The 13860-nt window shown below is 46.0% G+C and overlaps 1 protein-coding gene across 3 annotated transcripts in view; it reads left to right on the forward strand.

Moving 5' to 3' along the window:
• The first annotated feature begins 374 nt into the window (after nucleotides 1–374).
• The window catches only part of HUNK (hormonally up-regulated Neu-associated kinase), a 57125-nt gene continuing 43639 nt past the window's right edge, over nucleotides 375–13860 (forward strand). For 2 of the 3 annotated variants that reach the window (XM_051607965.1, XM_051607966.1), the window contains exon 1: nucleotides 375–653. In XM_051607965.1, the coding sequence (XP_051463925.1) occupies nucleotides 375–653 (279 nt within the window). Of the gene's footprint in view, nucleotides 654–3961; nucleotides 4014–13860 lie in introns of those variants that run through there. The other variant, XM_051607967.1, reaches the window with a different exon arrangement.

Consider the following 13860-nt stretch of genomic DNA (forward strand, 5'->3'; position numbering starts at 1 on the left):
TTACCGCAAATTCAAACTGAATGAGCCTTTTCCCCCTCCCTCCGCCGGTCCCTCCCCCGGTCCCCTCCTCCCGGCTCGGCGCGGCAGCCTCACGCCCGCAACCGCTGCCGGAGCGGGGCAGAGCAGCGGCGGGCGGGGAGGAGGCGCCGGATCCGATGAGGGGCGGCACCCCGGGGCACCGCGCCGCCGGCTCGCCCCAGCCCCGGCCCCCCGCCCGCCCCGCTCCGCCCCCCGGCCCCTCCGCCCCAGCCTGGCCGGCGGCGGCGGCGGCAGCTCTTCCCCGAGCAACTTTCCTGCCCACCCGGTGACCGCCCCGCGGGCCGGGGAGCGGCGGCGCGGCAGCTGCGGCGGCAGGGGCAGCGGCAGGGCCGGGCATGCCGGCGGCGGCGGGCGACGGGCTCCTGAGCGAGCCGCCGGCGGTGGCGGGCAGCGGCGGCGGCGGCGGCGGCGGGGGGGAGGCGCGGAAGGCGGCGGCGGGCGCGGAGGGCAGTTTCCTGGCCGCCTGGCTGAGCGCGGCGGCGGCGGCGCCGCGGGAGCGGCTCCGGGACTTCCAGCACACCAAACGGGTCGGCAACTACCTGATCGGCAGGAAGCTGGGAGAGGGATCCTTCGCCAAGGTCCGGGAGGGGCTGCATGTGCTCACCGGAGAGAAGGTACCGCTCCTGGGACCCAGAGCCGCCGGGCACCCATCGAGGGGGCTGCGGGCACCCTGGGGAGTGGGTGTGTGTGTGTGGTGGGGGGGTCTGGGGGTGTGAGATGGGTTTGCGGAGTCTCTGCCGGCTGGGAGGGTGAGACCCTCGGAGGAGACCGGCTAGGGGCACCGAGGCGAGGGCGGCGGGGGGATCCCCTTGGCGCCCCTCTCCCAACTTCCCCGCCGCGCTGCCGCACGCCGCGGGCTTGAAAACGGCGCTTCCCCTTCCCGTACCGAGGTTTCCGTGGCTGAAATTTTACCTTGCTCTTGAAATACTTCAGTTGCCTTCACCTGTCTTTCCTGTCCCCCCGCCCCGGTTTGTTGGCTTATTTGTTTTGGTCGGAAATGGGTTTTTAATTCTGAGACTTGCGTTGCTGAGGACCAGCAACTGGACACCGACTGCGTGCAGTCGAGCCACGACATTGAGCATGTAGGTACACCCAGGTGCTTCTTGCTCATCAAAGCGATGGGAGATGCCGCGTGTGTCTGCAGGAGAGAGCACGGTTCGGCTCTTCAGAAGTTGTTGGTATCTCAGCACTGCAAAAGATGTGGGATGCACCCTGGATGTTTTTTTTCCCTAGGGTGCTGCTAAGAAAAATCCGTGGAGGGTCTCTGCTTGTTGTTTATTATCCAGAACCCTTCAATGGAGGCTGTTACCATCCATCAGGATATATCTCAGCATTGTAAAGAGTAGCAGGGGCTTGGCTGGGCAGTAAACAGAGTGCAGACAAGCCTGCCGTGCTCCCCTGATGAAGAGTTGTTCCTCTCTGACTTGTGCCTCTGTTTTATCAGACCCTTACCTGAGGGCTCCCCAAACCGGGATGCCTCGCTGTTACTGAAAGCTCCTTGGACCAATGGGGCTAAGTACAGTGTAATTTCCTCCAGGTGTAAGCACCTCTGTAACTGTGCTGCTGTTAACGATTGCATCTTGGTAGTTTGCATTCCTGCACTCTTTAATATTTTTCTTTTTTTTTTTCATCCCAGTAAATTTCTCATGGAGTGAAATTAATGTAGGGCTCTAAATTTCATCCTGAGAAAAATGATAAGGTTAGTGATGATTATCATATAGGAATGCAAAAAAACCCAAAACCAAACAAAATATCTTTTGCTCTCTTCAGTTACCAAGTGTGTGCTTCTCCTTGGTAACAGATGCATCCAATGATTCTCCAGTTGATAAAAGGCACATGCACACACACGTCCTTCCCACCTCCACGCTTTTGGATTGCTCCATCTATCTCTGTCTGTGAAGAGGGGAAAAAATAAAAGGACCCACCACACGCCCCTCTGTCTCAGCTCCCAGGGCTGCTGCCTTTTTTCTTTTTTTTCTTTCCCCCTCAATGTCTTGAATAACACACGCTATGACAAAGTGACAAGCAGAAACTCTAGGAGAATCACACTTGGTTCCTGCTGAGCTGCCGTGTCTGTCTTTGTGGATGGGCATGATGATCTCTGAGCTCTCTCTGACCTGATCTTGTGCCATAGGATCAAAGGAAGCTCTTGCTGTCAATTTCAGTGGGGGAAGGATCAGCTGCATAGTTTCAGATTGACTAGTCAAAGGTCCATCTTCTGAGAAAATCCACATATTTAATTCCAGGTATATATGGATAAGCAATTTGAGTTAAAGGATAGGAGATAAGAGTAATTAACTATTTGCTTCAGGTGAGGTCCTATCTCAGGGAGGTTCCTCCCTCTAACCAGGGGGTAAATGCTTTCCATCCTGCGTGTGACCCCACAGGAGAATTTCACCCTGAGTAGAGAGCTGATGGACACAGCTCTTCTGGGCATATTCCTCTGCCGAGCTTTCATGTGGCCTCCAGCCAAAGGCAGCTGAAACATGCCCAAACTGGCTCTGCCTCACAGCTGCTGGCAGCTCTGCCTACATGGAGCCCACCACGGGTGACTGAGCTCTGCCTATGATATTAGGCAGAGAAGAAAAACATCTGCTTATCCAGGCTCCTTTCTTTTGGAGTATGAGGCTGTATCAGAGAGGAGGCTGAGACTGGCAAGGGTGGAAGTGGGATCATGAGTGAAAGCACGAGGCTGTGTGACAGTGGGGATCAGCGGCAGCAGGTCATGGGAGGAGGTGCTGTGGGAAGAAGACATTTTACATTAGAAATGGCAAAGTACTTCCACGAGGGCATCCTAATACGTGAGAGGCCAGATCCATTTGCACCTTCTGAGAAATCTCGGTGAAGCGCAGACCAGGCAGTGGAGAGTTAGATACAACAGTGCCAGCATCTGAGCCCAGGTGGCACCAACACTCAACACAGACCTCCTGTAGGCATCAGGTAGCCAAAGTCAGGCTGGAGTTAATGAAGCTGTCTGAGACATGGCATTAGTAGCTGCATGTGACAGTTACCTTCTGTCATCTCTCCCTACCCACCTCGACCCTTAAACTTCTTGTGTCAGGGGAGGATCCCCCAAGAGTGACACCACACTCCTCCAGAGGCTGGAAGAGACGATCTCTCCGTAAGGGCCTGATGCTGCCTCTCGTTTCATGGCATGAGCCAGAAATCGGCCATGTATAGTCTTTCAGCATGCTCACTTGCAGAGGAAAAGTTAATCTGCAGGAGTGTATACTTAATATGTTTGCAAGTGGAGTTGAGTGAAGCAAATTGTGGAAACAAAGCCACCTCCCGTGGACAGCTTGCTGGATCGGTGTAATTGCTGCATTTTTCTAAGCTGATGTTTTATGAGCCTATTATTCCAGGATTAGTTCCTGCATATATTTTGAAAGAAAAAAAAAAGAAACAAAAAAATTGACATCTGATTTTTGTCTTGTAAAGCTGTTGTTGAGAAAGGGCATTACCTACATTTCAATGAAATTGCCATAATATTGTAAAGTAGGGGTCTTGCTACTAATGTCTGGTAGCTGTTTTGGCAGAGCCTGGGCTCTTATGGTCACTGCAATATCTAACTTCAGCAAGGGGGGCCCAAACAGGTTTTGATTTGCAGCAGACTTCAGCAACTCTGTAGGAGTTAATGCGCATTACTGTTTCAGAAAATTGTGTGTTTAGAAATGAAATCTGTGGATTAATGAGTCCCCAGCTCGGCTCGGATCCATCGCACTGACACGATGCATTGTACAGAATCAAGGCAATGTGGAGCAGATGCCAAAAATCTGCCATTACCTCACCCTGAAATTGCTAGAAGCTAAAGAGGTCTTCAAGAGAGCATGAGATGTTACATACTGCAGGCCAAACACTAGTTACTTTACCAGCTGCTTTGAGGGCAGTTTGATGGACGATGCGTTTTGACTGACCTGTGTGGGACAGGAATCGGCAGCTCCCATGGGCACCTGAGCACAAGAGGGTGAGCTAAGGTGAGATTTTTAAACCTTCCCTGTGAATGTCTTTAGCATTGGACTTTAAATCAAACCTTTTATGGTACTTCTTGCAGTTTATGTTGCCATAATGTCAGGCATGTTATTATTTTCTGGGCTTGAAAAATGTTTGGTAGTGCCTGATGCAATTAAGTGTATTTTAGCTGAGCACAGGAGAATGTTGAACAGATTATTCTTTCCCTTGCTTTTGAATAAATATATCACAGCCTATAATCTGACATTTTTGGGTAAAAGGCTGATTTGTCAGATCAGCTCAGGCAGTCTTTATTGCTAATCCTGAGGAAACATAGTTCCTCTATGAAGAGCAAGCCAATTTAGCTTTAAATTGTGGCTCTGGAACCCTGCTGAGTTAGCTGTATTCAGCTAACTTTGGGAGCCTGTGCACAATATACTCTCAGATTGTTTCAAGCCTTCTGCTTGGGGCTCAGAAGGGTCAATCGCTGGGCAACAGGAACTGGGCAAAGGTAGATATCACAAGGTAGTGATTTTTTGCATTTTTAGACAGCTGAGATTATGTTGCCAACACTGCAGTGGGGGTGATATGGGGCTCTGTGAGTAGATCAAATAGATTTGTCTTATCTGCTGTGGAACCCGATGAAATGTCCAAATAACTCCATATATACGTATATATAGTGTTGCGAACTGACATTGATTGACAATATACTGAGCCAAAGTTATTATAAACAAACTTGAACTGAGATTACAATTAACTGCCTTTAAGCGTAATCTTTAGCACTATAAAAAAGTCATTGAGGCAAATTGATTCATTTGATTTCTCATCCACCACAAAATTTGTTTAGCGTTTTCTTTAGTGCTATTGTTAAACCTGAAAAAGGAACACTTCTAGTTACAGTTAGTCAAGTGGCTCTCTGCAACAGTGGGAAGCAGTGGCTAAAAATACAATTTACCAGTTTCTTCATTGAAGACAAAGCAATTGGTATTAAAAATGGCTCTTTCACAGAAGAGTTTGTGTTCCAAATACATTTCTGTATGAAAGAAGTAATTAAAAAACTAAACAGAAGATTTATATTTGGGCACTCTGCAGGTGCTGGGGTGGGTAGGTGGGCAGAGCAGTCTCCCTGCAGAGCTGAAAATGCCTCTTTTTTGTCCTGGGAGTTCCTCCTGGAAGGAGGGTGCTGTTTCTAAAATGCACCTGCATGGCTGTCCTCTGCTGTGTGCATTATGCAGAATTATACACCAGCATAGCAGCAGTGTTTCTGTTCAAGCTTGGGCCCTGCCTCCGCTTTCTCAAGCACTTTTCAATGAGCATGGGGAGAACAGTGCATCTCCCAGCCTTTTCAGTGGGTGTGGAGCAACTGGGGCTTGAAGCCACTGCCAGGGAGTAGATGGGAGGTGGAGCAGTGGTCAGGCAGGTTATATGACTGCTCTACATCAGCCAGTCCTCCTAAAATGTTTCCCATGACTAGGCACGCTAGTTTTAAGCATTTTAAGCAGTGCTTACACAGGTGAGAGTATAGAGAAGTCCGTGTTGGTCCCTGGCCCTGCACCCCACCTTTTCCATTGCAGCCTCCTCCTGCTGCAGACCCCTCCATCCCCTTCTCGGGTACGATGGAGGAGGCAACTCTCATCTCAGCCCATTAGGACCTGGTACCCAAAGCATAGGCTGGAGTGACACTTTTTGCACAATTTCTATCTTTGAGAAATCATTTAAGAGGATATAGGCAGGTGGACACAGGAAAGTGTGGATAAAAGTGGTTCCAGAAGACAGCAACAGATGCTACGATGCCGTAATGCACCTTCACATATCACAGCGTTAATTTTGCCTTGAGTAAATTTGTCTTTTCCCTGTGTCCGCCACCGCAGACTTCAGGGAATGAAGAGTTGCTGGCCAAAGGCCTTTGCATGTGTTGGCAGGTGGTATCTTGCCCCATTAATGCTTTTAGTAACTGTGTCTCCCCCTGCAACATCACTGCTCTTCACTGGGGAAACCAGTGCTGAGGGGGCTTCCGGTTGAGGGCTTCTGTGCCAGGACTTGCTGTTATCAACCTTGTCTGCATCTTAAGATCCAGGATTGTCCAAGCAGCAGTACTGGCTTAAAACCTGGAAATTTTGGTATACAGTCATACATAGTTCTAGGATCCTTACATTTGTCTGATTTCTGACTTGGGGGCCATGTGTGTGTGTGAGGATCACTTTTGCTTTCAAACCATCTTGCCAGACAAATAGGCCAGGCAGTTACTTTATTGCAAACAAGGGTTGAGTCGTCAATGATCTTTCAGTTCAACCCTTTTTTTCTCCCTCAAATATCGTGAGGTTGTAGGTGAAACTGTAAAACTTGGAATGTCTTAATTGATTTCAGTGTCTCAGAGGGTAAAGCCACGGGATCTTAATTTGAAATGTGATCTGTTATTTTATGTTCTTCCTCCAGTGAGACTTATCAGTTTCCTAGATGTGTTTGTTCTCTCACTGTAACTATTGAATTAGTCGTTCTCTTCTTGCCTGTTTCTCTATGTATTTTTACATTTTATCTCTATAAAAAACCCCACACTTTTGAAAAGTGCTTACTGCAGATCTGCATGGTGGCTTTCTCCCAGAATTCTGCTCACTTTTATTAACAGCTGCCAACTGTTCCACCTGGATGATATGCTGCACTTAATTATATGCACCAAGGGAATGAAATGAGGGTATTTCTGCAGCCTGATTTTTGATATTTCCTTGCTTGCACAGCTTTGACACTATTTTTTTCACAGAGGGGTGTGTGTGTGCAGATGCATAATTTGAACTGAAGCTATTAAACATTATTTTGTTAATATATGATACTTCAGAAAATTATTTGAAGGACAATGTCATGGTTGCAATGGCATCAGTGAGGACTTGGCTGGAAGCTGAACCAGAAGATAGGTTGCTGTGTCAGCATAGTGGTCCCTGATACGTGTTATGGAGCATTCAAGAATTTGAGCATAAGGCAGAACAAATGCCAGACTTCTGATGTCCACCTATCTGCTCATTTTGCTATATGATCACCTGCTAACAGTTTGTTCGTCTGGAGAATAACCAGTTGCATTGGGCACTTGTTATAAAGCCACGCTCTTCCCTCTAACCCTTTTCTACATTGCATACTTGGCCTAAGTGGGAATGGGCTTTAACAGGCAAGAGAGCCAGTTCATTAGTGCTGTCTGTCTTCCAGGAAGATTGCTTTAATATTTTTCAGCTGTAGCTTGCAACGTGTTCTGCAATGAGCTGAATTCATGCACATGTGGCAGTTGCTTATCCTCTTGAGATAATCTGCTTTCAAGTTTACATTCAGCAGTTTTAAGGATGTTGCTAACAGTGCTTGTCAGCAATGTGCTGCTTTCCGTATAGACTGGTATAATTTTAGTGGTGTATGCAGGATTGAGGGAAGCTGAGTGTTTAGGTTGAATTGACACCAGGTGTAGTTCTTATGCAACGCTCACATCTGGATCCTTGTATTTGTTCTTGCAAGTATTGTATTTTTAACATGTTTAATGGTGCGTAATCTGTGTGCCTGTTTTTGTAGGCATGTGTTACCTATAAATGTCGTGGTAATTAAAACACATCTTGCGTTCTACCGTCTTGCAGTTTGCCATACCTCCTTTTTTTGCCAGTGAGTTGGAGAATGCTACTGTAGCTTCATGCATTTAAGCAGTTGTAGCACATTAGGTGTCTGCTTCTCCACCCTCATGAGTTAGCTGTTTTCCTGCAAGTGGGAAAATGGAGGTTATTAATGAGCAGCACTTACTCATCACAAGGTTATAACCCTAGAAGGAAAGCAGTTGTGAGATGGTGTGCCAAGTCTCCTGGCGACTGAATTGTAATTGTCTGTCTAAAACCTAAGCTGTTGTGTTGTATGAACAGTAATATAAAATGACTGGAGAGTTTATGTGCTGACTATGCCACTCTTCAAGGTTATGGAGAAGCATCTAAAATTGTACAAAGCCAATGACTGGGTAGATGCCAGCCAGAAGAAGAATTAGGTGGATTGCTGTGTTTGTGCTCACCCAGCAGCATGGGATACAACCAAAGCAAACCAGTACTGCCTAGATTCAGACTGTCTCAAATACTCTCTGCTTGCCATGGAGCCACACTTTGCATTGCTGCAGCTCCAGTTTGGCTTAACTGTTATTTTTCAGATAAGCTGAAGAGCCCAAAGCCCAAGCCTCACAATTCTGTGGTTCTATCTGCTGTGCTTCCTGGATGGGTTGTCTGGTCGCTGATCTCCTGGAGGGTACAAATCCAGTGGTTCCAATGTCATCAGTGGGACTGATGTTGGTTGTGCTGATGGAGAGAGCTGGGTAGGTGTTTCCAGTAAGCTTTACTGGAGTAAGGGAGAAGCCACCATTGCAAACGTGGCTGTGAGACCCATGCTGGGGCAGAGGTACCTGTTTCTAAGGTGAGGTGAGTCCCTACAAAACCTGTGTGATGTTCTGCATTTAGGATCCTTGCTTGCAGGGAGCAGGATCAAACCTCCTCCTCGTGGAGAGTCTGGGAGGAGGTACTGTGGGTGCCCCAAGGAGACCACCTGCAAAAAATAAGTAGGAAGCTAGTGTTGTCCTGACCAAAGTTTCCTTTTCTGTCAATGCTTTGTTCCTCTGTTGCACTGCTGAACTCTAGATCCAGCACCTTTAATCCTAGTCCCAACAGGGCTTTTCTCATTTGTAGTGCAAGATCAGTGCTACTAGTGCTGTGAGAAAAATCATCGCAACAAAGAGAACTAAAAAAAGATAAGTTTTATATAATGAAGTTCTTTTGCTCCCTGCCTGTTGTGAAAGATTGTCATAGAAACATTTTTTTCAGAGAATAAATTTATTTTCTGTGAATTATGTTCACAGAGCTAAGGGAGAGAACATATTATTTATATATGAAAACTTCATTGGAGACACCTTTTTCTTGGCTCCCAACAGTTGTAAATATTATCTTGACTGTGTTTTAAAACACTATAAAGGAGGGTATTGCCTAGGTCTCCAGAGCAGTGGCTCTTGGGTTTTTGTTTACAGAGCTTTTTTTCCTCCTTAAAGTCATAAAGCTATTTTGGTATTAAAGTGCTTTAAATCAGGGACACTTAGTCTTCCATAAGTCCAGTTATGCATTTGATCACTAGAATGTGAAACAAGGACTAACATGAAGTGCATTATGAGTCCATGATCAGGAAAATGGGAAGCAGCATTAGCTGCCAGATTTCTTCTGCAGGGATCAGTCTTGGAGGAGTGTCATTTGGTATCGCTCCTCTGCATTTGCTTCGCCACACATAACCTGAGATCATCCATCTCGCTGTGACAGAAGAAGTTTTCAGCATTAGGAAGGCAAGTTGTGGTTTATCAGAAACAGCTGGGTGGGATACGGTACACTTGCAACCAAGGCATCAACCATGCCCTGCCATGCCTCTGCTCTGGTGGCTGCTTCTTGTCCTGACAGCCTATTCAGGCCACATCTGGGTGGAAAAGGACCCCCATTGTGTAGCAGTTTGTTTCCATCTGCCGTAGTGACTGCACATCAGGGTCCCCATGCTCTTGTGGGACAGGCCCTGAAAAACTTCTTTCCTGTTAGCTGATCATACCTTGAGTTCAAAGAGCTTTCATCCTAAGTGCTGGGCAGTGTTTAAGCATGTCAGTTGTACCTTATGAACAGGGCTGAAATAGCCCTTTTCTGAAAAATTGCAAATATTTGGAAAGGGATACTTAATGAACATTTTGCATGTCAATGGCAAGGCAAACCCATCTGGCCCAGAGACACAGTTTCTCCTTTCAGAGGATGTCTCTGGCCCAGAGGCTGTTTTTGACAAGCTCATAATGATTTCTTTTGGAACCTCTTCAGTGCACTCTTGTGTATCTCTGCGTCTGGCTTTCTGCCGCCTCTGCTTCCATCAGTCTCTGCGTAATCTCTCTTGACTTGTGTAGATATCTTTAGAGGCCAGGGAGGTAAAAATGTGCTCCTTTCCCTTGGGGGATGCAGTTATGGCTACTCCATTAATTAGTTGACCAAGAGGGCACTGAAGGGTCACTGGAATTGATTTATTTCTGCCAAAGGCAAGACAGATCCTCTCCATGACCTGCTCAAGACAAGTCATGTGTTCCTCCCCATGGATGGGGCTGTGCTGTAGCCACATGTATTCCTATTTCCCAGGTTGTCCTCTGACCCTGTGCCACCCATGTGTTGTACAAATCCTGCTGCTTTGGATATACAGCACCAAGGGAAAGCATAATTCTTGGGGGTTTCTTTTCAGAGTGGCTGGGTATGGGTAGAATTGCAGCACCCCCCTTGCCTCAAAACCATCTGCAGGAGGTCACTGTGGTCTAAAAGTCTGCCGTTTCAGGTGGCAGAAATGCCAGTAGTCTTTCAGCTGTTTAAGAAGGGTATGAAGCAGAAGATGAGGGCGAAGGGGGCAGCTGGTTTTACAGAAATAGCAAAGCAGAAGTATGTCCAGGAAAGAATAACAATTGTTGCCCATGAAGTATGGCATTCAGTTACCCATAAATATTTTGTGAAGTAAAAAACATGTTGAAGAAAGATATGGCCAAGAACAGCTCTCCTCCTGTGAAGCTGACCTGCTCTGTGGAAATGGACCACATCGGACAAGGCGTTAATCATGTGTTAAATCAGCAGTTACCCCACTCTGTTTCTTTCCTTCCTGATTGAAATAAGAGGAAAGGGGAGGAAAAACTGCAGAAGTTTGGGGAATGCCGTACTGTGTGGAAGGGCACTAAGGTAGAGGTTGGGGAAGCCTTGAGGAGCTCATGCACACAGGCTTGTGATACTGACAGTCTTAACGCCTTCAAAAGGCTGGGCATCAAGAAGGTAGGGACAACCTCTCTTCATGTCTGCCATGTGATAGGACAAGGGGCAAGGGACTCAAACTCGAGCACAGGAAGTTCCACCTCAACATGAGGAAGAACTTCTTTACTGTGAGGGTTACAGAGCACTGGAACAGGCTCCCCAGCGAGGTTGTGGAGTCTTCTTCTCTGAGACTTTCAAGACCTCTCTGAATGCCTTTCTGAATTACCTGCCCTAGTTTGGTCCTGCTCTGGCAGGGTGGTTGGACTTGATGATCTTCAGAGGTCTCTTACAACCCCTAATATTCTGTGCTTCTTGTGGTCTGCCCTTGGTCTTAGCATAGTGAGAGCAATCCCATAGCATGTCCTTACAAACACCAGTGTCTCGACACATGAAAACTCCGTCTCCCTGTGGAAACGCTAATCTGACTGTGCCAAAACAGTTGGCAGCTGAGCCGTGGGTGAGTTGGGCTGTCTGCAGCAGTATCAATATTTGCATGACTCCTCATGACACTTCATGTCTTCTGCACTGGGGAGCTCCAGCAAGGATGTCAGAGAGAGCCTGCAAAATTTGTATCTCTTGATGTGACTGCTGACGGTTCCCCGAGCGTCTTGCAGAGGTCATCCCCCATCCTCCTATGTTGTGCCTTGTGTCCTGCCACTCTCTGCAGGGACTAGAGACTCTGCATATGTACAGGCACTGGGGCCCAAAGGGATCCCAGCAAATCATCCAGCCTGAGTTCCTGTATAAGATGAGCCCAGTCTTCTCCAAAGGAGTAGCTGTATAAATGTTTTGTTGAGTTATTGCATACTTTTAAGAGAGGGAGGAAAAATTCACAATCTACATTCATCTCTATAAGATAAGATGTTTCTATCATTACTTCACCCCACCTAAAGAAAACATGGATCGTGTTCATAGCCTGAGTTTGCCCAATTTACCTTTTGGGAAGTTAATTTTTATTTTATTAGATTAAAGAGCTTTCTGTTATCAGAAATCTTTTCCTTATGTCGGTACTTGCAGAAAATCATTAAGTCAGTGTTTAACATTCTCCTAATTAAATATTTTGAGCTTCACTCAGTTACTACGACGAACAGTTCTTGGACCTCAGACTGTTCTTGAAGCTCTTTTCAGAACTTTTTCCAAATTTTTAACATAATTTTTTAATTATTGGCACCAGAAGTGGATACAGTAATCTAATAATAGCCCCCAGCGTCTTGGACAGGTGTAATTAATGCCTTTTCTTATGGTTACAAATACATCCTGCTTATGCTTTGAGGGATTATGTTTAAGTTGGCTGTGGCATCAAGAGGGCTTATGTTCATTTGCTTATCTAAAGTACTCCTGAATCCTTTTCTGCGTTTCTGGATACTGTCGTCTTTGGGCTGTAGGTAATGGTAAGATTTGTTTATCCTCTGGCAATTTTGTTCTTTCCGCTCAAGGTGTCTTGAATCTGAAACATTTGAGTGAGCATACTCAGAGCTACTTTCTTATTTAGAAGAGTTTTTATTTCTTCAGGGCTGATTTCAAGCTTTCCTGACTTTGCCTAGTCTGCCAACAGAGAGAGTGGCCTCCTGCCTACTGAGACATTTATCCGGTGCTTGTCTCTACAGCAGCTGGTTTTATGTATTGCTGAGCTCCAAACTCTTTGCTTACACTGCCAGAGACTCAGAAGGAAGGAGAATACTTCAACAGACATGACTCCTGTCTATCTTTTTTGATTGCTGATTTTACTAAAGCCAGAGCAAATACAAAACAAAACTCATATATTCAGGTGTCCTACAAAGAGCAGATAAAAAAAACTATCAAAGACCCAACATTGCCACTCAAGTGTGAAGCAAAGGGATGATACTTCTCATTTCACATAAAACTTCAATGCATCCCTAATTGTATAGCTACCAAGCAGCCTTTTCACAGTGCATATATGTGCACATGCATGTACATGTTTAACTCAGTCTCTATCCCCCCTTTTATGTTTGTAGCAAGCATACAAGGCATAAAAGGTACCAAATGGCCATCACTGAAGGGTTGACCTTTTCTAATGTTGATAAATAGGACAGGCCTTATTCTTGTGGAAGAGTCTGCAATAACATATGGCTGTGGGTTTGGACAATTGCTGGCTTCCTTGACATGAATGCGTAAGCTGTAAGCAGCACAGTTAGCAAGTGGTTACATTCTAGTGATAGTCATAGAAATTATCTGCAGTTTTCTTTCAAAGTGGTTCTTGAGAGGTAAATAGGATGGTAGCTAGGGAGCCAAGCAGGAAAGCCAAAGGAAGTCCCACCAAAAATGCCACCCCAGGAGCCTCTTCAGGCAGTTTCTCTGAATTGTGGTATGGGCCACAAGTTAATTTGGCAAATGATCAAGAACGTTACTTTTCCTACAGTTTCATTGTGTTCAGTCCCATGGTGAAAGTTAAGTCTGTTTCTGTGATGGGATCTTGACTTCTCCATGTCTGACAGTCCTAACAGAAGAGCTGTGATTTCACTCTGTCCTGAGTCGGACATGTGTGGTCCCTTCTGATGGTGAACAGTTTATTGATTTCTAGTGTGCATTTGCTTGGATGATCCTTTAATGCTTTATTTCTTAAGATATTGGAACTTGCTGTGGATAAAAATTTGTTCCTTTTCTCTTCTGTAACATTTGCTAAGCTGTAATGGCTAAAGGAAAGAATAAATGCTACCCAGGGAATGAAGCTGGCATTTTCTAATCCTTGGATTCAGTTGTGAAAAGCAACTTGTTGTGTGTCTGGCTGGTTGGTTACCTAAACTGAGATACCCTTGAAGGGATTGCTTTCAGGACTGTGTTGACAATTGCGCAGGCTTCACAGTTAGGTCTGTTTAATATTATTTGAATTGGCCACCCAAAATCACCAGCTGCTTTTGAAAATTAGGCTCAGATTTTTCTGGTGAGGACAGTCCTAAATACAAAGCAAGCTACAAGTGGTGCCAGAGAGCTATCACTGAAAGGAAGGAAGAAAATAAAACTAATTCATTGCATGAGCCTTCTTGGGCACTTCAAAAAGAGCTGGAAATGGCTTTGCACTAATGCTGGCTGTAAAATAACTACATGGTCTGGT

The sequence above is a fragment of the Apus apus genome, chromosome 1, assembly GCF_020740795.1.
Source record: "Apus apus isolate bApuApu2 chromosome 1, bApuApu2.pri.cur, whole genome shotgun sequence".
Taxonomy (NCBI): Eukaryota; Metazoa; Chordata; class Aves; order Apodiformes; family Apodidae; genus Apus; species Apus apus.